The sequence below is a fragment of the Eutrema salsugineum genome, unplaced genomic scaffold (assembly GCF_000478725.1).
Source record: "Eutrema salsugineum unplaced genomic scaffold, Eutsalg1_0 scaffold_5, whole genome shotgun sequence".
Taxonomy (NCBI): Eukaryota; Viridiplantae; Streptophyta; class Magnoliopsida; order Brassicales; family Brassicaceae; genus Eutrema; species Eutrema salsugineum.
The window spans coordinates 9,333,042-9,352,808 of NW_006256612.1; the positions used below are offsets into that span (position 1 = coordinate 9,333,042).

At 37.1% G+C, this 19,767-nt stretch overlaps 5 protein-coding genes across 13 annotated transcripts; all 5 read left to right on the plus strand.

Annotated features, from left to right (window-relative positions):
• The first annotated feature begins 2,120 nt into the window (after nucleotides 1-2,120).
• On the plus strand, nucleotides 2,121-6,006 carry LOC18993109. Of its 9 annotated transcripts, none has more exons than XM_024152764.1 (14): nucleotides 2,121-2,328; nucleotides 2,862-2,911; nucleotides 2,994-3,118; nucleotides 3,301-3,570; nucleotides 3,665-3,739; nucleotides 3,828-3,886; nucleotides 3,970-4,108; nucleotides 4,226-4,322; nucleotides 4,419-4,485; nucleotides 4,618-4,716; nucleotides 4,841-4,930; nucleotides 5,221-5,375; nucleotides 5,467-5,568; nucleotides 5,650-6,006. In XM_024152764.1, the coding sequence occupies exons 4-14, from the start codon at nucleotides 3,324-3,326 to the stop codon at nucleotides 5,741-5,743; spliced, it is 1,224 nt and encodes a 407-aa protein (XP_024008532.1). In that variant the 5' UTR covers nucleotides 2,121-2,328; nucleotides 2,862-2,911; nucleotides 2,994-3,118; nucleotides 3,301-3,323; the 3' UTR covers nucleotides 5,744-6,006. The 9 variants fall into 9 exon arrangements, 7 of the variants coding, with proteins under 7 accessions (XP_024008532.1, XP_024008533.1, XP_024008530.1 ...); XM_024152765.1 differs by having other exon boundaries at nucleotides 3,004-3,118; XR_002898038.1 differs by having other exon boundaries at nucleotides 2,994-3,570; nucleotides 5,059-5,375.
• Nucleotides 6,007-6,431: 425 nt separating this feature from the next.
• Nucleotides 6,432-8,836, plus strand: LOC18993110 (protein MAINTENANCE OF MERISTEMS). The gene is made up of 6 exons (XM_006416592.2): nucleotides 6,432-6,537; nucleotides 6,830-6,910; nucleotides 6,993-7,640; nucleotides 7,767-7,919; nucleotides 8,007-8,387; nucleotides 8,475-8,836. The coding sequence occupies exons 2-6, from the start codon at nucleotides 6,854-6,856 to the stop codon at nucleotides 8,664-8,666; spliced, it is 1,431 nt and encodes a 476-aa protein (XP_006416655.1). The 5' UTR covers nucleotides 6,432-6,537; nucleotides 6,830-6,853; the 3' UTR covers nucleotides 8,667-8,836.
• Nucleotides 8,837-9,617: 781 nt separating this feature from the next.
• LOC18993111 (homeobox-leucine zipper protein HDG12) lies at nucleotides 9,618-13,046 on the plus strand. The gene is made up of 10 exons (XM_006416593.2): nucleotides 9,618-9,951; nucleotides 10,042-10,159; nucleotides 10,247-10,435; nucleotides 10,531-10,986; nucleotides 11,073-11,174; nucleotides 11,263-11,463; nucleotides 11,548-11,728; nucleotides 11,818-12,080; nucleotides 12,158-12,247; nucleotides 12,326-13,046. Exons 1-10 carry the CDS (start codon nucleotides 9,836-9,838, stop codon nucleotides 12,701-12,703), a joined length of 2,094 nt encoding a protein of 697 aa, XP_006416656.2. The 5' UTR covers nucleotides 9,618-9,835; the 3' UTR covers nucleotides 12,704-13,046.
• Nucleotides 13,047-15,047: 2,001 nt separating this feature from the next.
• Nucleotides 15,048-16,736, plus strand: LOC18993112 (putative GDP-L-fucose synthase 2). The gene is made up of 2 exons (XM_006416594.2): nucleotides 15,048-15,375; nucleotides 15,543-16,736. Exons 1-2 carry the CDS (start codon nucleotides 15,354-15,356, stop codon nucleotides 16,505-16,507), a joined length of 987 nt encoding a protein of 328 aa, XP_006416657.1. The 5' UTR covers nucleotides 15,048-15,353; the 3' UTR covers nucleotides 16,508-16,736.
• Nucleotides 16,737-18,053: 1,317 nt separating this feature from the next.
• Nucleotides 18,054-19,714, plus strand: LOC18993113 (nascent polypeptide-associated complex subunit beta). Its single transcript, XM_006416595.2, has 6 exons — nucleotides 18,054-18,207; nucleotides 18,706-18,773; nucleotides 18,859-19,007; nucleotides 19,105-19,161; nucleotides 19,249-19,287; nucleotides 19,372-19,714. The coding sequence occupies exons 2-6, from the start codon at nucleotides 18,706-18,708 to the stop codon at nucleotides 19,548-19,550; spliced, it is 492 nt and encodes a 163-aa protein (XP_006416658.1). The 5' UTR covers nucleotides 18,054-18,207; the 3' UTR covers nucleotides 19,551-19,714.
• Nucleotides 19,715-19,767: the final 53 nt, after the last annotated feature.

Here is a 19,767-nt window from a genome sequence, read left to right on the forward strand (position 1 = left end):
CATGATCAAACCCACACTTCCTCCAATAAATTTCAAAACATGGGTCATTAACTTTTCGGAAAAAGTTGTCTTATTCTTCCCTCGTCTTGATGAAAGAAGGCATTACAATCACAATTCTTAACTGTCAGATCTTAATATTCCATGGATGTTAATAACTTAATATGGCCAAAACCCCGCAGGATTACGAATTCGGCCATGATAAGTCTTGATAAAAGACGGACTGAGCAATGAGCACGGGGCAGATATATACTGTAGTCTTCTGGACTTAACTACGTACAAAAACGCTGACGTTTGGATTGGTTGAGGAGTTTTTGGCGGGTGGAGTTTTGAGGGACGAACCGGGTCGGTTAAAAAACTGTTTCGACGTCCTATGGCATGTATCAGTCTTCTCAATGCATGCAAAATAAAAGCTCATGTGGAAGTTAGAGACTGAAGCCATACACCGAGTGCGTCAGGCCATTATTTTTTTTTTAATAATAATACTAATTTAGTAATTTAGTTCTCTAGTAATGATTTTTTGTACACAAAGTTCTCTAGTGATGTTTGTTGGTTATAAACTTATAAATCACTGAAAAATAAGACTGTTCTATAAAAGGAAAGAGCCAAAGACAAAAAACGAAAAGAAAGAAAAAAAAAAAAGCAGAAGATATCTTGGACTTAACGGAATGATTGAGGACACGTGTCGTCACCAACCACCTTACCAGCCTTATAAAGTATTCGGACCGTTGTTGGACGGTGACGGTGAAAGACAGCCGCGATGTTTAGCAACCGTAGCCTCGACACCTGTCCGGTGGTCTCCACAAACAATAATAATTCAATTGTTTTAGTACCTTTGTGTTGAGCCCGCCCAAAAAAAGAAGAAATGAAACAGTAATGTCACGTGTCCAACGAGGCTGCGACGTGGACAATGACATCTCTGGCAGTTTCCTTATTTAGCAGAAGCGAAGCCACCGGTGCCTTTATGGTACATAGAGACGAACAAGTGTGAAAGGACGTGTGGACTCGCTATGCACCTTATAACGTTTTTAAGGCCGGTGAGGATTTTGTCCCTCGCTAATTAATTATTATTCTATTTTGTAACAACAACAAAGATCTACGATGATTGTCTTTTAGCCCTTTCATAACATATACTAGTGTTTTACTAATTACTACAACCATCCACGTTATTAGATTCAAATCCAATATTTTTTCTTAAGAAATGTTAACAACGACATGCATTTTAGATATTTTTGTAAAGTTAAAATGAATGATTGTGGACGAAATTCAGTAATGCCATGGATGCTAAGAAAATTAATGTTGGGTGAACTATTCAGCATAATCATTGTATACTTAGATATTTCAATCTAACGCGCTACTTAAATATCTAACAACATTTTATATGGTTTATGTCATGATCAATTTACTGAATTAGTACTATAAATTTGTATCTGATATAATAATATAAAATTGTAAGTATTATATTAGAAATGTCTTTGAAATATGAATAGCACAAGAGATCGATGTTTTGTAATGTAGAAAAATAGAATGTAAAGCTGTCTTTGAGAGCAAATCTACATCAAGACGAGAATGAGGCCAATGGCCAGCTAATGATGCGAGCACGTCAAATATTTCATATCATTTATCATTACCCCATCCACTAGGCATTATACATATGTCATTTACATTTTAATATTTACATGTAAAACGGATTAATACTAATCATAATTTTGCTTTAAGATTTAAGATATGGTATAAGTTATCCGTAATGTCAGTTTAAGCATATCCATTATCATATTTAACACCAAAGAAGCATGCTACCAATGAAACGAATTAATTTGTTGCATCATGATTGAACTCATATATAATTTTAGCATATGGTTAACTCATTATACATGATGGACAAATTACTGTAAATTGTTCATGTTAGTTACTATAACTCGAATAAATAAATAAATTCAAATTCAAATTCAAATTAATTATTGGACGAATGTGTAGATAATATATTTTGAAGTCACGAAAATTTTTCCATTAACAAAAAATGTAGAGAAACGAGAAATTTTCTTATATATATACATATTTCTATTTTGTTTGTTAGTTGGTAGTTAGATATACTGACTAGTGAGGTACTAGCGAGAGCATTATTTTCTCCTCGCGTTGAAATTTATCCCTTCTAATAATTTTCCTCTGCTTCTTCTTCATCTTCCTTCTCTGTATCATTCTTTTAAAAGAAACATTCTCTTCGACTTCAACAATAAAAAAAACTCTCATGGGATTCTTAAAATTAAGAATCAGTGAAAATCTCTCTCCTTTCAGTTCAGCAATATAAAGGAGCGGTTCTTCGGTTCGTTGGTAAAATTTACTAATTAAAATGTTTTTTTTGAGATTCATTGTTGATTCAGTTTGTTTCCATTTTTTGCCGACTTTCGAACGATTCAATCCTAAAGTAGGGTTCTATCTTAATAGTTGATGGTTTAATTCGAATTCAAAAATCAGAAATCCTGTCAGTCCGATTCGGTAGTCTACTGTCTTTTTTTTTTTCTTTTTCTTTCCGTCTGGCGAAAATGTCGCTTAAGGTTTTTCCTTTTTACTTTTGGGCTTCGATAAGGCATCCCTTTCCATTATTCCTCCTTACAATTTCTTTTTTTAGCATAATTCTTGGTGACCCTTTACTCAAAGTCTTCTCTTTTCAAGTCAAGTTGCTTCTTCGCAGCATTGAAAAATCCTCGTTTTTCTAATGGGTATATGTTTTTTCTTACCAGTTTCCGGGATTTCGTTTTGTTTTCAGAATCCTTCATAGTGGAGAAATTATGTAATACGAAATGCTTCAAGTTTCATGCTTTATCCGTGACTTCCATGCTTTTTTTTTTTTGCTCCTCTTGCAGAAACCAATTGTGTTAGATAGCTAATAGTCAATAATCTGATAAAGGTCAAGGTGAGAAATTCAACCTCTTACTTGCGTCATTTGCTTGTTTTTTTCTGCTTGGACCTTGGTCTTAAAGTAGATTATTGTGAAGATTCGTGTAGATTTCTATTCACGATGAATAATGAAGATGGTACAGTAATGGCAGATAGCTCGTGAGCTGGTTTTAACTTTATCCTTATGAATCTAGTGGAGGAGGAAGGACTTGAGCTGTTTTCGGTTGGACATTAATTTTTACCAAGTTTCTCCTTATTGCATCTTTGTTGTGGAATCATTCTCCTCTCTTCTTCTAGCTTTGATCAAACGATCGTCATAGATTGTTTCTCATAAGATTCCTTGTGAAACCTTTATCAAAATTTGGCACTTACCTTACAGTCTAGAATTGTCTTTTGGGTTTGTAGATTTCTTTTAAGCTCTGTTAAAAATGGGATGCTTTGCATCGACGCCGAAAGATTCTGGTGGGAACAGAAGAAAGCCAACAAGCATCGGTGAGGTTTCAGTATATGTACCCGGTTTAAGGATACCGAGGCCCGTGGAGTTTTCGCAGTCACTTGGTGATCAATTGCCAAAGACTCTAGTGGAACGCTTGACAGCTTTAAGAACGCGTATAGTAGTGATGGCTAATCAAGAAGGACCGACAATAACGAGAACTAGGAGAAAGACACAACATGGTATATATGTCTGAGAAGATCTTTGTGTGTTTCTATCTCTTCTCTGCTTTCTACTGTTTAGAACTCGTGAAGGATTTTTCTTTTTTCTTGGCAGGAGGTTCAACGCTCTCAGATCTCCATCAAGCCTTGGTAGACTATCTACCTGTTCTTTTGGGATTAACTAAAGATGGTAATAATCCGTTATGTGTTTTATAGAAAAAGATCTGCTTAATTTCGGAGATTTATTCTGACCCTGCAGTATTTGTATTGTTCCTTAGGTAGCCATCTACAGTTTAAAGTACATTTTAATTGGGTAAATCAAGAGGATGAGGAAGAGGTGCAGTAGCAATCAGAGCAATTTGTCTTCAGGTTTACCCAATTAAAATGTATACTGACTCTTACATATTTACTTCTAACCAGGAAACAGCAATGTCAAACGTTTGGTATGAAGTTTTGTCTGTTTTGCATCTAATGGCAATGCTACAAATGTCACAAGCCAATTTACTGCTTCTTCCTAGAGGTTCTACTGATGGCCACAACCATCCAAAAGTATCAGAAGGTTAGGCTTCTTCGAGACTCATCTATTTCAGTTGCTTGAGAGGAGAATACGCATACATTACTATGTGATGGTAAGGTCCCTCAAACTTAACAATTTGGTTGTCTCTTTTCATTATAGAAAACAGACGAGCTTCGATTGATATCTTCTTAAAGGCAGCTGGATATCTTGACTGTGCCGTTAAGCATGTTCTCCCTCAGTTTTCTGCTGAGCAAAGGTTTTTAGATGGCAAAGTTTTTTATGTCGTTCACTCTACGTGTTGATAATCCTGAAGTGAGCCTAATGGCACAATCATTGCTTTCTTTTTCTGCAGGAGAAGTTTACCGGTCGACCTAGCGGAAGGAGTTCTACGAGCTCTTTGCTTGCAAGCACTAGGCCAGGTTAAAACTCTCTTTGAATGGATATGGTTAAGTTATCCCATGGCATTTTTCTATAGCTCTGAGTATGTTGATGGATTCATGTGGTTTCGTTCTCTCTTCTAGGATTTAACATCTTACAAGTGCTAATTTTAGGGTGTTGATATCCAACTTGGCATGGCGATTGATAGCTCAAAGGCCACTCTTGCAGTAAAACGAAGACTTTCATGTGAAATGGTGAAATATTGGCAGCAGGTATATTCAATTTGTTTGTCATTGAGACTGGTTTATAGATTAATTAGTGACTCTCACTTGTTTGGAAACATCTGAAAGTTTTTGTTAATGCTTCCATTTTGTTGCCGGTGGTCCACTGTAACAGGCACAAGATAATTTAATGAATCTTCCATTAGCAAATGGTTGGGGAGAAAAGCATAGACTCTTTGTTAAGTGGAAGTATGTTGAAGCTAAGGTACTGTTTGGCGCTGAATTTTCTTGCTCTTTTCCTCTCTTTACTCCTATCATATGTAGATTGGTCTGGTCCTTTTCAATTATTGTCCTGAGCTATGGCTGCATTTTGGTCTGCCTTTCCTTGTAAAGATTCTCCGTCTCTATGAGATACGTAGCTTCGGATTTCGCTTATATAAACCCATCATTATTAAGAACAATGAAGCTTTTAAAGGAGACATGAGCTTAAATGCGATAGGCAATTAAGGTCCACTTGTCTAATGTCTTGTCATATTCTGGAATCTTTTGGATCAGGCTGCGGCTTACTACTATCACGGTTTGATTCTTGATGAAGGAAACACAGAGAAATCACATGGCATGGCAGTTGCTGCTTTACAAGCTGCAGATGAATGTTTCAAAGAAAGTAAGAAAGCATCCGAAGCATTCAACGCCTCTTCACCTACTTCAAGGTAAATTTCTTTATATTGTAGTCGGTTTTATTCTGAGCTAATTTGGTCACAGATAAGAAGTTGTTTAAAGATTTCATTTTTCTTTCTGCAGGACACCACCGCTTTTTGGGACAATGAAGTATCTAACAGAGAAAATCCCGAAAGATACTTCGAGTAAAGTCAGGATAAACCGTGATCTATACTCTTATGAAAAGTGAGTGTTTCTTTTCTTTTTGCAACAACATATAATGCTGAATTTGTTTTTCTTGATCTGTGAATGCTTTCTGATTAACAGAATCATGGAGACGGCACCAACACTTCCTGATTTCGCTTTGGCATTGAAACCGGATGAGTATCAACTTCCTCTCGTTGAAGCTTCCGTAGTCTGAAGATGCTCAAAACGCTTCAAACCAGCAATCGAAGATAGAGATGCGTTAACCTTATAGAGCAAAAGAATCAGTGGTTTCCAATGGCTGCCTGCAAAATTGTGGTATGGTTATAGAATTTACGCGACCGGTTTCTATGATCTGATCTCTGTTGTTTGTGAGAAAGAAAAAAAACACTTAACAAATTGGGTTTGGGTCAATTTACAAGGAAGAGATCTTTGTATGTTAATGTAACAAAATATTTCTGCAATAAAGTATCATTTCTGCCATTTCCAATATTGTCAATACTTCAAGAGTACCTAAAGTGTATGCAAAAGCAAATTGTAAGAGAAGGGTGTTAAAACCCTTAAACTTGGAGCTGAAGCATCAGAGAAACTGAAAAGAAAGTTCTGGAATAAAGCAGAATATGGAGAAGATGATGCAGATATCTTCCACTTTTGGCTGTTTTTGGCTGTAAATTTTGCAATTCATAACTTTTACCCTCTCCATTTCATCATAAAAAATGTTATTTTAAAGTATAAAAAATGTCATTTTGTTGCAATGTGAATTTTCCGTTAAAATATCGTTACCAATTCTGTTTAACCAAACTAGTATTAATTTTAAGTTAAAATGAGTTTTCTTAAAAAAAAAAAATTAATGAATTTGTAAAAAATGTTAAAATAAAGTGACGATTTTGAAGATTTAATTTTTGCCCAATCCAGCAGATTCTTCACACTCTGCGCTGCGATATCTCACCGTCTCAAATTACTCCGAAGCAACCTACATCTATCTTTCTCGTCTGTTTTCGTTTCTGAATCGTAAGCTTTTCGTGTTGTTGATTATATATATTCTTTGTTCTACTGGTAGTTCTGGTTTGTGCCAATTTTTAAGTTTAAAGAGATTGACGAACCCTAATTGTTCCCTCTTTCTACTGTTATGTATCGCTATACCTAGATTAATCTCGATATAATCTCGTGAAGTCTTAGATGAGGAAACCTAAAAGTGATTGATGTTTAGATAAATGGAACCCATTTATGGAATCATTGTGTCGATTTGATCGCACTTGACAAAGAAACCTTAATTTGAATGCCATTATCACTGATGATACAGGTGAAACCACATATATTGCTGACCATGCCCGTCCTTTACGAGCAAGATAAGCACGTGTCTTCTGCTATTTTGACCGGACAGGTAGTAATAATCGCTGTTCCATTCTCCATCTGGATTGTCTTTGTCTTAATCGAACAACTCGGGAATTGGTTTGTCTTTGCAGGAGAGAGGTGTGCTTAGATGCCAAGAACGAACGTCATTGCTTCATCACTGGAAGCTCACAAAGGAGCAGATAGAATTGGTAGACAAAGCAGGTTTTGGCTGGTTTAGGCTAATAGGATCAATCAGTTTGAACAATTCTCTCATCTCTGCACTCGTCGAGAGATGGAGAAGAGAAACCAACACGTTTCACTTCCCCTGCGGCGAAATGACAATCACTCTCGATGAGGTATCGTTGATTCTTGGTCTTCCTGTTGATGGGAAGCCTGTGGTTGGTGTGAAGGAAAAAGATGAAGACCCTTCTCAAGTATGCCAGAGACTTTTGGGGAAACTACCAAAAGGTGAATTGAGCGGTAACAGAGTCACTGCGAAATGGCTGAAGGAGAATTTTGCAGAGTGTCCAAAGGGAGCTAAGGCGAAGGAGATAGAGTATCACACGCGTGCTTATCTTATATACCTTATTGGGAGCACAATTTTTGCAACTACGGATCCAAGTAAGATATCCGTCGATTTCCTTATTCTCTTTGAGGATTTTGAGAAAGCTGGAGAACACGCTTGGGGTGCTGCGGCGCTAGCTTTCTTGTATAGGCAAATTGGTAATGCCTCTCAACGGTCTCAGAGTATCATTGGTGGATGCTTGACACTCTTGCAGGTTTGTTTCCCTTTGTCTGCAATTCTTTTTAATTATCTTTATTAAGAGCTTCATGTTCTCTGTTGTTTCTTTACGCTTGAGAAGTTTTTTTAGAAAAAAACTAATTGTGGCTACTATCTTCTTCAGTGTTGGAGTTACTTCCACCTCAACATTGACCGGCCAAAGAGAAGCACCCGTCAATTTCCCCTTGCACTTTTGTGGAAAGGAAGGCAACAGAGTCGATCAAAGAATGACTTATTTAAGTATCGCAAGGCACTTGACGATCTAGATCCATCAAATGTAAGAGTTTATATCATTGCATTCTTAAAAACGTTCCTTGGTTTTGAATCCCTAATGAAATTTTGTTACTACCCGAACTCTCTTTAGGTTAGTTGGTGCCCCTTCGAAGGAGATCTTGACATTGTGCCACAAAGTTTCAAAGATAATCTACTACTAGGTAGGTCAAGAACAAAATTGATTGGTCCAAAAGTAGTAGAATGGCACTTCCCAGATAGATGCATGAAGCAGTTTGGTCTGTGCCAAGTAATCCCCGGAGAAGTTCCTCCCAGAAAAAATGAGAAAACCCACGACGATGACTTAGCGGAAGACATGAACACAGCAGACGACGAATGGATGAGACGAAGGGAAAACATAGTGGAGAGTGAAGGAGGCAATGGTGATGAGAATGAATATATGCAGTGGTTCAATAGCATTACTGTCCCAAAGCTTCACAGAGATACAAGCCTCGAAGCTGATATAATGAACGTGGTAAAATGGATCGTCTTTGGTTAATTTAATGCATTAAAAAATCACCTCGAGTTGCACCTTTTATACCATTTGTTGTTTATTTTGTAGCAAGCTGCAATACTCCAATTTGACGAGGTGGCTTCGACGTTGTCACTGGAGGATCTACATCCAGAGGAGAGAGAAGCAATTGAAGAAGCAGTGATGGCTATGTCAAATGCCTTGAGAGTAGGAGATTGGTATGAGGCTCCAACAACAACTAAACGCAAACGAAGAGAGGAACTAACGGAATGGAGCGAATGAAAACAGATTAAAAAAAAAGAGATCCTTTCTTTTGTTTTTCTGGTTGATCAGATCGCTTCAGGCATTCAATTGAAGAAGAAAGAAGATGTATATTATTGCTAATCCCTATTGCTAACATTAAGCAAGTTTATTCACTATGCCCAATGTATGACAGTAATAAAGAATATTCCCTCAAGTTTTTTTAGTTGTCTACTTGTCTTCGAGTTTTTCACTCATGGGTTTGATATTTTTAACTGTGTTTGACTAAAAAAATTTTTAAAAAAGGAAAGGAAGAAAAGGAGGAGAAGATGAGGTCAGCAAAGTCCAAAAGAAAAGTTAGATTTTGTCATTACACGACACTGAGAAAGTGGATAAAGTCTCCAGTTTTTTAAATTCGCCGACGACTTTTCAACCATAAAAGTTTATCGGAACTATTCTCTCCGGCACATTTAAATGAAAGTGTAGAGAGAAAGAGGGGAAGGTTGGTTTCAGGCATCTCTCTCTCCCTCGAAGATGGTGAGAGAGAGTACTTGGCAGTAATGCAGAAAGAAGCAAGAGAATTTAAAACCCATAACCTCTCTCTCTTCTGCCTCTGTCAAACGCCATTAAAAACCCATCAGTATCAGCTACGCGATTTCTCTAGGGAGACAGGTAAGAAGAGAGAGAGAGAGAGAGAGAGAGAGAGAGTAATTTTGGAATCTGTTGTAATGAATGTAAAAGGCGCACTAATGGCGGCTTATGATAGGTTTGAGATGAAAGGCCGAGAGATCAATTTACTGTAGAGCGAGAAGAGACATAATTACGGGCTATGAATTTGATTTGAATTTTTTGGGGATTTTATTGGCTTATTGCGTGAGATTCTTCTTTGCTTTAAAACTGTATCGTATCCCAAATCTAGCCTTTTCTCCTCCCTTTCATTATCTTTCACCTGATTCTCTGCCGTTTCATTTCTTTTCTTCTCTTTTATCCCTCTCTCTCTCTCTCTCTCTCTCTCTCACGACTATGCTCTAGAGATAGAGATCTTTTGATCCTTTTTTTTTTCAAAGTTGGTAACTTTTTTTTTTTCTTTCTGGGGTGCGTTAATGGCGACAGTTGTGTGATGGTCCAGAGTGAGCAAGTTTTGTGGTTTGGTTAAAAGGGTAGAGGAAAAAAGGTTTTGTTACTGTTTCTTTGTCTACACATTACTTTGAATGAAGATGGAGTTTCTCGGCGACAGCCAAAATCACGACAGTTCTGAAATGGACAAGAGGAAGAAGAAGAAGCGATTTCACCGCCACACACCTCACCAGATCCAACGCCTCGAATCGTATAATCCTTTTTTGCTCATTGTTTTCTCGCTTTTTTTTTATGTTCTGTTGTGTTCTGTTCTCTGATGTGTTTTGGTTTTTGTTGGCAGAACTTTCAATGAGTGTCAACATCCAGATGAGAAACAGAGGTTGCAACTTAGCAGAGAATTGGGTTTAGCTCCAAGACAGATCAAGTTTTGGTTTCAGAACAGAAGAACACAAAAGAAGGTTTTTAACTTTTAACTTTCTCTCTTTCTCGTTTCGTCTCCCATCAAAAGATCTCTTATTTTGCGTCTCTATGGTTTCTTGTTGTAGGCACAACACGAGAGAGCTGATAACTGTGCACTCAAGGAAGAGAATGATAAGATTCGTTGCGAAAACATTGCGATTAGAGAAGCTATAAAACACGCCATTTGCCCTAACTGTGGTGATTCTCCTGTTAATGAAGACTCTTACTTTGATGAACAGAAGCTTCGAATCGAAAATGCACAGCTAAGACAAGAGGTTTTACATTCTTTCTTTTTTCCCCTTTTGATGGCATTGTTGGTGATTTTTAGAGTTTAAACTTTCATTAACATTTTGATGTTTGTTTTTGGCAGCTTGAAAGGGTTTCAAGCATTGCAGCTAAATTCATAGGACCTCTTGCTCATCTCCCACCAATACTAAATCCGATGCACATTTCGCCATCAGAGTTATTCCATAGTGGTCCTTCGCTTGATTTTGATCTTCTTCCAGGAAGTTGTTCTTCAATGGCTACTGTTCCTAATTTACCATCTCAGCCAAACTTGGTTTTATCAGACATAGATAAGTCTCTTATGACCAGCATCGCTGTGACCGCTATGGAAGAATTGCTTAGGCTCACACAAACAAATGAGCCTCTATGGATCAAAACCGATGGATGCAGAGAAATTCTCAATCTCGAAAGCTATGAGAATATATTCTCAAGATCAAGTAGCCGTGGAGGAAAGAACCATAACCTTCGAAAGGAAGCATCTAGATTTTCTGGCGTTGTTTTCACTAATGCTATGACCCTTGTTGATATGCTCATGGACTCGGTGAGTAACTAGCCCAAATATAAGTTTCTTACACTATTTGGGTTTGTGGTTTTTCTCATGTGTGTGGGGTTTTCATTAATTTGCAGGTCAAATCTGCAGAGCTTTTTCCCTCAATTGTTGCAACATCTAAAACCCTTGCAGTGATTTCATCCAGCTTGCGCGGAAACCGTGCAGATGCATTGCATTTGGTAAAAACAAAAACACTAAAGTTTATATCTTTGTGTGTGTGTGTGTGTGTGTGAAACTTGTGATTGACTCTGTTTTGGCTTGTGATAGATGCTTGAAGAGCTTCAAGTGCTTTCCCCATTGGTACCGACGCGTGAGTTCTGCGGGCTAAGATATTGTCAGCAAATACAACATGGAACTTGGGCAATTGTAAATGTCTCCTATGAGTTCCCTCAGTTTATATCTCATTCTCGGTCGTATCGGTATCCTTCTGGTTGCTTGATTCAAGACATGTCCAATGGCTATTCCAAGGTGTGTAACTGTTGTTCTGTTTGTTTCACTTTATCAGCATCTGGAATCATTTGACTGATTATCTTTGAATATACAAATATACAGGTTATTTGGGTCGAACATGTTGATACGGAGGAGCAAGAACCGGTTCACGAGATGTTTAAAGATAATGTCCGTCAAGGATTAGCTTTTGGAGCTGAACGTTGGATCGCTACTCTCCAAAGAATGTGCGAGAGATTCAAGACTCTACTAGAACCCGCAACATCTTCCCGCGATCTCAAAGGAGGTAAAATTATAAAGGTTTTAAAATCTTAATCAACCAGCTTAATAAGCTTTCAAGTAACCCATTTGAAAAGAACAAAAAAACAATTTCAGTGATTCCATCTCTGGAAGGGAAGAGAAGTATAATGAGACTATCTCAAAGAATGGTAAGCAACTTTTGCTTGAGCGTTGGCACATCTAACAACAATCGCTCAACGGTTATTTCCGGGTTGGACGAGTTTGGAATCCGTGTGACCTCGTATAAGAGTCAGCATGAACCAAATGGAATGGTTCTATGTGCAGCCACTAGTTTCTGGCTCCCAATTTCTCCACAAAACGTCTTCAATTTCCTCAAAGATGAAAGAACTCGGCCACAGGTACTTGACATCATCTTTGTGTAATATTTTTCTTGTTTTTTTTTTAAAAAATGTTTCTTTACATTTTGGTTTTATAGTGGGACGTTCTTTCGAATGGAAATTCTGTTCAAGAAGTTGCTCATATCGCAAACGGCTCACACCCTGGAAACTGCATTTCGGTTCTCCGCGTAAGCTACTAAACTTATACAGATTATTTGATTCTTGATTCTTCTGTTTGATGTTTTTCACTTTTTTTTTCTCATTAGGGATTCAATGCATCTTCATCACAAAACAACATGCTGATTCTACAAGAAAGCTGCGTAGACTCATCAGGCTCGCTTGTGGTCTACACTCCGGTGGATCTACCAGCACTGAACATGGCAATGAGCGGTCAAGACACATCTTATGTTCCCATTCTACCCTCGGGTTTCGCCGTTTCACCAGACGGAACCAGGAATAACCAGCTCGCAGAGCACAAAGTTGAAGGAGGAGGAGGTTCATTGATAACGGTTGGTTTTCAGATAATGGTGAGTAGTTTGCAGTCAGCGAAATTGAATGTGGAGTCAATGGAAACAGTTAATAATCTCATCAGCACCACTGTCCAGCAAATTAAAACCACCTTGAACTGTCCTTCAACTGCTTGAAGACGCCATTAATTAGCTCATTTTTCCCATCTGATTTCTGGGGTTGTCTTCAATGATCAGGGAAGTGAAAAGTTATTTTAGGTAGTACTTATTTTTGCCTTCAATGCCTGCAAAGAGTGTAAGGAGTCATTATTCTTCTGTGTATCTGTCTCCTCTCTTCACTCTATCTTTTTGCTGTTTTTTTTTTTTTTTTTTTTTTGTTTTTCGAAAGGTAACATTTATTTAGTGGGAGTCAAGAGCGCACCATGCAACAAATGCTCTTCATGTATGGTTCGGGCATTGACTTCTGTTTTGTTTCTATATTTTTATTATTACAGCTGTAATGTTACTCTTTTCTTGGCTAAATTTCTTCCATATATTGTCATTCTATCGCCGTTAATCTCTTTTTTTAGCACTGAACTTCTTCCATATTTTTTAAGTCAATATATTTTCAGGGTTTTGTTCTAATTATGAATGTTAGATCTAGATTAAATTGAATCGATCATATCATATGGATCGGCATTGTTAATATTAGAGATGTCAAACGGGCCAACCCGCGTCCAAATAGCCCGATCTGATGCGGGTTTAATTTTTTTCCGGGTCTGGCGGATTGGCCCATCATAAGCTGCGGTCCCATATTGATGTGTCTAAGCCCGACCCGCCTATATTCTGCGGTTTTGCGGGCTGGCCTGCGGATTCATACTTTCTTCTTCATCTTAAAGTTTTTATGACATTTAGATTTATAGTACCAGAAAATTTGCTAGAGGAGAATAAAATTTTCCTCGTAACTGAATTACAATATGCATAAGAAACAAAACTAAAGAAAATTCTTGTCTAAGTAAATTCGATGAACAAACAAATGAATTCGATAAACCTCTTATACAAAACTCCTAACCCTAGGATACCATAAGATTTGAAAAATCAATTTAACGGTAAAAATAGACACTTAGTTTTGAAAAGCAAATAAATGAATTACAAATAATGATACACATAAAAATTGGTAATTTAAGCTAAATAACCATCAAGATACAAGCAACAAGACATTCACATATAAAATAAATAATAAAAAATATGAACAAAGCTTATTTGTTAGTCTAGCGTACAAACAAATGTGATTTTCAAGCAAAACTATTTATTGTCAATTCAAGATTTAAGCGATTCTAAATTACCTTTGCATCGCTGCAGACAAAATAAAACCACGTCCGTGATATAGTCGATGAGCAAAACCAACAAAAAACAAGCAAACTTATGACACTAAACTGAAATTAATTAAAACTCTAAAAAAATTACTTGTTTTTAGCTGAAGACAATGACCAGATTTTCTCTCAAATTCAAAAATCCAATCACAGAATCTGAATCGAATCGAATATAAAACATATACTAGTTTAATGATTTTTTGATCTCATTGAAATGAAGCTATCACAAAGTCCAATAGCTGAAGTATGATTCCACTAGGCTTCGATTCACTCTATGAAACTACTACTTCGAAATCTATTAATCAAAAATGACAAAATACTTCACTTTTCGAAGTTTACAAGAAAACATCAAATTTTGCGGGTTGGCCCGCAAACCCGCGGATCCGCTTTGACCCGACCCGCAAAAGCCCAACGTCCACGCGGGTTTGGACCGCAAAACCCGCTTTTTATTTAGACAAATTTTATGGTGTCCAAGCCCGCACCGCTACGGTTTTACTTGGGCCGAACTCGCAGGTCAAAGCCCAATTTGACACCTCTAGTTAATATACAACACAAAGCTTACTCATTAGATACAAATGCTATTGTTCTTGGATGCATTTATTGGCGTTCAGTTCATAAACTTTATGAAATCTAATACCATTGCAGTCTCCATCATACTCATCGCTAATTAATCCTTAGTCCTAAAATTTTCTATTATTGCTATTGCTCTCGATATATTATGTTTGTTGATTTGATATATATTTACTAGATTGAAGAACAAGCAGATGATGCAACATATGATTTTTTTTTTTTTTATAATGTAAATGCAAGATAATTGTGATTTTAGTTGAGTGTGGACTCAAAGAGGAAGGTTAAGCTTCTCAGACCAGGGACCAAAGCAGGTTAATTAGTCATTTCCCCGCCGCCGATATTTAAAATCCATGGCTTTGAGGACTATGTTCTGTTATATGACCAATTAATACACCAAAATTAAACCATGATCCCGGGTTAGTGGAGCTTCGTGACAATTTGTTGCCTTTTTCTTATTATTTTTTTTTTTGATGTGACTTATGTCAAAGCCAAACCTGAAAAAAGTTTTCCATTTCCTTTGTTTATTTCTTAGGACACTCCCTTTCACCCTTCATAACAATTTGATTGAATCAAATGAATAGCTACCAACCGGGGATTTGGTCCTGGTTCACAGTGCAATACCGTAGAATGACTTGTTTAAGGCCCATGGGCTAGGATTGATACATTCGATCAACTGAACCAAAAAAAAAAAGTGGCCGACACCGATTCAGATCGCCGGCGGAGTTTCAGATCTCATCCACCTTACGTTCTCCGAGGAAAGTAACATTTAGCTACAATTCTACGCTTATGTTCGTTGACTTCGAAAACTGATAGATATAAGTCAAAATCCCTTTTCTCTATATCTCTCACCTTGTTGCAGAGACCTTTTATGCTCCTGAAAAATTTCTGAACAATCAGATTCGAAAATGGCGGACGCCACAGGATCTGGTACGTCAATCTCCGAATTTTATATCTAAGTTTATCTAAAGATGAGGTTTCAGATGTATACATTTTTCGTTCGGAAGCTGCTAGAGAACATGATTGTGGATTCATTTAGAGATTTTCGTGGAAATTTAAAATTTTTGGTCTTTACTTTCTCGTAACACTCTATGCAGAGATGAAGTCAGGTTCCTTTATGTCAGAGAAATCCGCCAAGATCTTTGTCGCTGGCCACAGGGGATTGGTCGGATCCGCCATTGTCCGCAAGCTCCAGGAATCGGGTTTCGCCAATCTCGTCCTTAGAACGCATTCGGAGCTTGACCTCACTAGCCAATCCGATGTCGAATCCTTCTTTGCTACAGAGAAACCGGTTTACGTAATCCTCGCTGCAGCTAAAGTGGGTGGGATTCATGCCAACAACACATACCCAGCTGATTTTATTGGTGTCAATCTCCAAATCCAAACCAATGTGATCCACTCTGCTTACACACACGGCGTGAAGAAACTCCTCTTCCTCGGCTCCTCTTGCATCTACCCCAAATTCGCACCTCAGCCAATACCCGAATCTGCTCTTCTCACCGGTCCGCTCGAACCGACAAACGAATGGTACGCGATCGCTAAGATCGCAGGGGTTAAGATGTGTCAAGCTTACCGGCTTCAATACAAGTGGGATGCAATCTCCGGTATGCCTACGAATCTTTACGGTCCAAACGACAATTTCCACCCGGAGAATTCTCATGTGCTTCCTGCTCTCATGAGGAGGTTCCATGAAGCTAAAGCCAACGATTCTGAAGAAGTTGTGGTCTGGGGAAGCGGAAGCCCGTTGAGGGAGTTCTTGCACGTCGATGATTTGGCTGATGCTTGCGTTTTCTTGATGGATCAGTACAGCGGATTCGAGCATGTTAACGTAGGGAGTGGTGTGGAAGTGACGATCAAAGAGTTGGCTGAGTTGGTGAAGGAAGTCGTTGGGTTTAAAGGGAAGCTTGTTTGGGATTGCACTAAACCAGACGGTACACCGAGGAAACTGATGGATAGCTCGAAGCTCGCGTCTCTGGGATGGACACCGAAGATCTCTATTAAAGATGGTCTTCGCCAAACTTATGATTGGTATTTGGAGAATGTTGTGCAGAAGAAACAGTAAAATAAATATAATACAGGTAATTGCGGTTATTTAACCGCGAATTATATTTTGGTTTTGGTTTCATGTTTCTATGTAATGTAACTTTATTTGTTTTCCTGAATTCATTCACGGAGCAAGTATTTTTTTTTTTTTTAATAAATGTGTTTACCCCGCAAGTTAGGCAAACTATATTGTAATAACTAACTAATGCTGGAATTATCAATAATTGAATAGCCTCTTCGACTTTATCAATAAAACAACTATTTCCACTGGACCAGCGTTTTTAAATTCGTCTTCTATATATCTATCAAATATAACTTTATATTCATAAATTCATACACCAAGCAAATTTTTTTAGAAATGTTTCTACCGATTAAGTTAAGCAAACTATATTGTAATAACTAATGTTGAAATCATCAATAATGGAATAGTCTCTTAGACTTTATCAATTAAACAAATCTTTACAGTGGATCAGCGTATTTAAAGTGACATACACAAAACTCCCTGTGATAAAATGTTTTACCAATTGAACATAATAAGTCTATGGGCGTTAGAATGTTTTACCAATTGAACATAATAGTTCCAATGGACCTAAGTTTAGAATATGGCGTACGCAAAATGCACCGCATGGTAATCAACATAATAAATTTATCGATTTTGATCATTGGTTAGCTGAAAAATGATAAATATGAAATTTGCCAATAAATAGATGACAGAATAGCAAATGAAACTCTTTCTTTTTTGAATTATGTTCCTTAATTATATTCTATTATGTCAGTTTGTGTTCAGTATTATTTCAATGAGGATAAACATGATGTTCTCTCATTTATGGGTTAATATAAAGTTGAAGTCGAGGCCAAAAAAAAATTGAATTTTGCCATCTTAGTTTAGGCTTTAAGAATTTGAAAAATTGATTGGGCCATTGATTCCGACAATGAATGCACGATATAACGGTAGATCGTGCATTTATTTAAAGTGACATACACTGCATACACTACATACATTGTAATAGAATATTTTATCAATTGAATACAAATCGTTTTTGCATAAGTTTATAAGATGGCGTATACAAAATGTAGTGTGATAGAAGGCGGTAATGGGTAATCAACATGATAAGTTTATCGATGGTAAAAAAATTGGTTAGCTGATAATCTAAGAGAAATGATAAGAATTAAATGAGGGAAAATTGTCAAAAAAAAATATTAATGTTCAAATTTTGGCCATTAAAAACGATACTTACTGTTTATAGATAAATTAAATCTTGTATTTATGTTGATTTTTTATTTAAATAACATAATTTGTTGACTAGACCAAATTAGTCATGTTGTTAAATTGCTTAGCAGCATGATTAAATGGAGTTAAGGGCGATATTGTGTGATAAAATTTAGCTGTCGAATATCAAATATTTAAATTTTTTTTTTTTGGTTGACAATTTTCGCAATAAATTCGCTATATTGAATTGGGCTTTAAAAATAAGGAAACAAATTGGGCCATTATTTTCGAATACACGATTTAACGGTAGAGATTGAGACTTGTTTTTATGGAGCTGATGATTGATATTAACCGTTGGATTAACAGACGAGGTTGGCTCCGAATAGCATATAGTTAAAGAGGCAAAACCCTCCTGCGCCGCCCGCGTCTCACTTCTTCTTCTCTCTTGATTTCTTCTTATCGCTTTTCACTCTCGGAAGAAATTAGAACCCTAATTATCAAATCTCAAGGTAAATCCATATCTTGCACTGTCCCTTTCTCTCCTGTGGCTCCTTGTTCCGGTATTAAAGGGTTCTCTGACTTTTCTTGTTTTTGGGAATGGTTTGGGATACAGTATCCCATTTTTTAACGAATTGTTTCACTTCTTTATGGATTTGAGCTCAGTTTTGTCGGTTTTGGAATTTTTAAAGACGATGTTTATTCTTTTTCAAATTCTGTGTGTGTTTGATTGAAAAGGTACTGCCTAATCGATTCTTAGGTTAAGCTCATAGCACCTTTAGCTCGTCTTCAAACACATCTGAGTTCAAAATTTGTTCTTGCTTTCTGCCCTACTTCTTGTGTAATTATTTTTCCGGTGATGCAAGAGAAGATTCATTCACTACTCTTTTCTCATTGATTTTTTGTATAAAAGGAAAGTTTTTGTGAGTGTTATATTCGCAATTTAAGAGCTTTAATTGAATCTCATGAGTGCATATGTGGGCTTATTGGATTTGGATTTTTATAAACAGATGAATCGGGAGAAGTTGATGAAGATGGCTAACACTGTCCGCACTGGCGGAAAGGGTACAGTCAGAAGGTAAATATTCTGCTTTCTTTCGATCCTTAGCATTTACTTTCTTTTGTTTTTTGTTGTATGAATGCCATTTGATCTCTCAATGCAGAAAGAAGAAGGCTGTGCACAAGACCAATACAACCGATGACAAGAGGCTCCAAAGCACCCTCAAAAGAATTGGAGTTAATTCCATTCCAGCAATTGAAGAAGTTAACATCTTCAAGGATGATGTTGTTATTCAGTTCATCAGCCCCAAGGGTAAAGTTCTGAGTTTTACCCTCTTTTTCTTCTTATATACATACTCGGAATCTTTTTTTTTATTTAAGTTTTTGATTCCTTTTTTCTGATATAACAGTTCAAGCTTCAATTGCTGCAAACACATGGGTGGTTAGCGGTTCGCCTCAGACAAAAAGTATGCATCTTTTCATCTCGATTCTCGTATGTATTTCTTCTTTATTGCATTTTTCTGATTAATGTAAAACTTGATTCTTTTCTGTAGAATTGCAAGATATTCTTCCTCAGATTATCAGCCAACTCGGTATGTACCATATAACTGGGTACCTCTTCTATATTCTTTCCCAAATCAAAGATCTTTAAATGATGTTACTTTGATCTGTTTCAGGACCAGACAGCATGGACAACCTGAAGAAGCTTGCAGAGCAGTTCCAGAAGCAAGCTCCTGGTGAAGGTAATGCCTCAGCAACCATACAAGAGGAAGATGATGACGATGATGTCCCAGATCTTGTAGTTGGAGAGACATTCGAAGCTGCTGCGGAAGAGAAAGTAGCTGCTTCTTCTTAGAGAGAAAAGAGCGAGAGACCACAACAACAACAACAAAACCGCACTTGAATTTTTACATATCTTTATAAAAAAGCTGTTCGCTCGATCTTTTTGTAGTGTTTCCGACCAGATTCTTGTTTTCCCAGATAATTATTTAAGGTTTTATCCAATCGATCTTTGAATCAGGTTCTCTTTGCTTCTACTTCACTGTGGATTGGATTTGATGTGACACAATTTG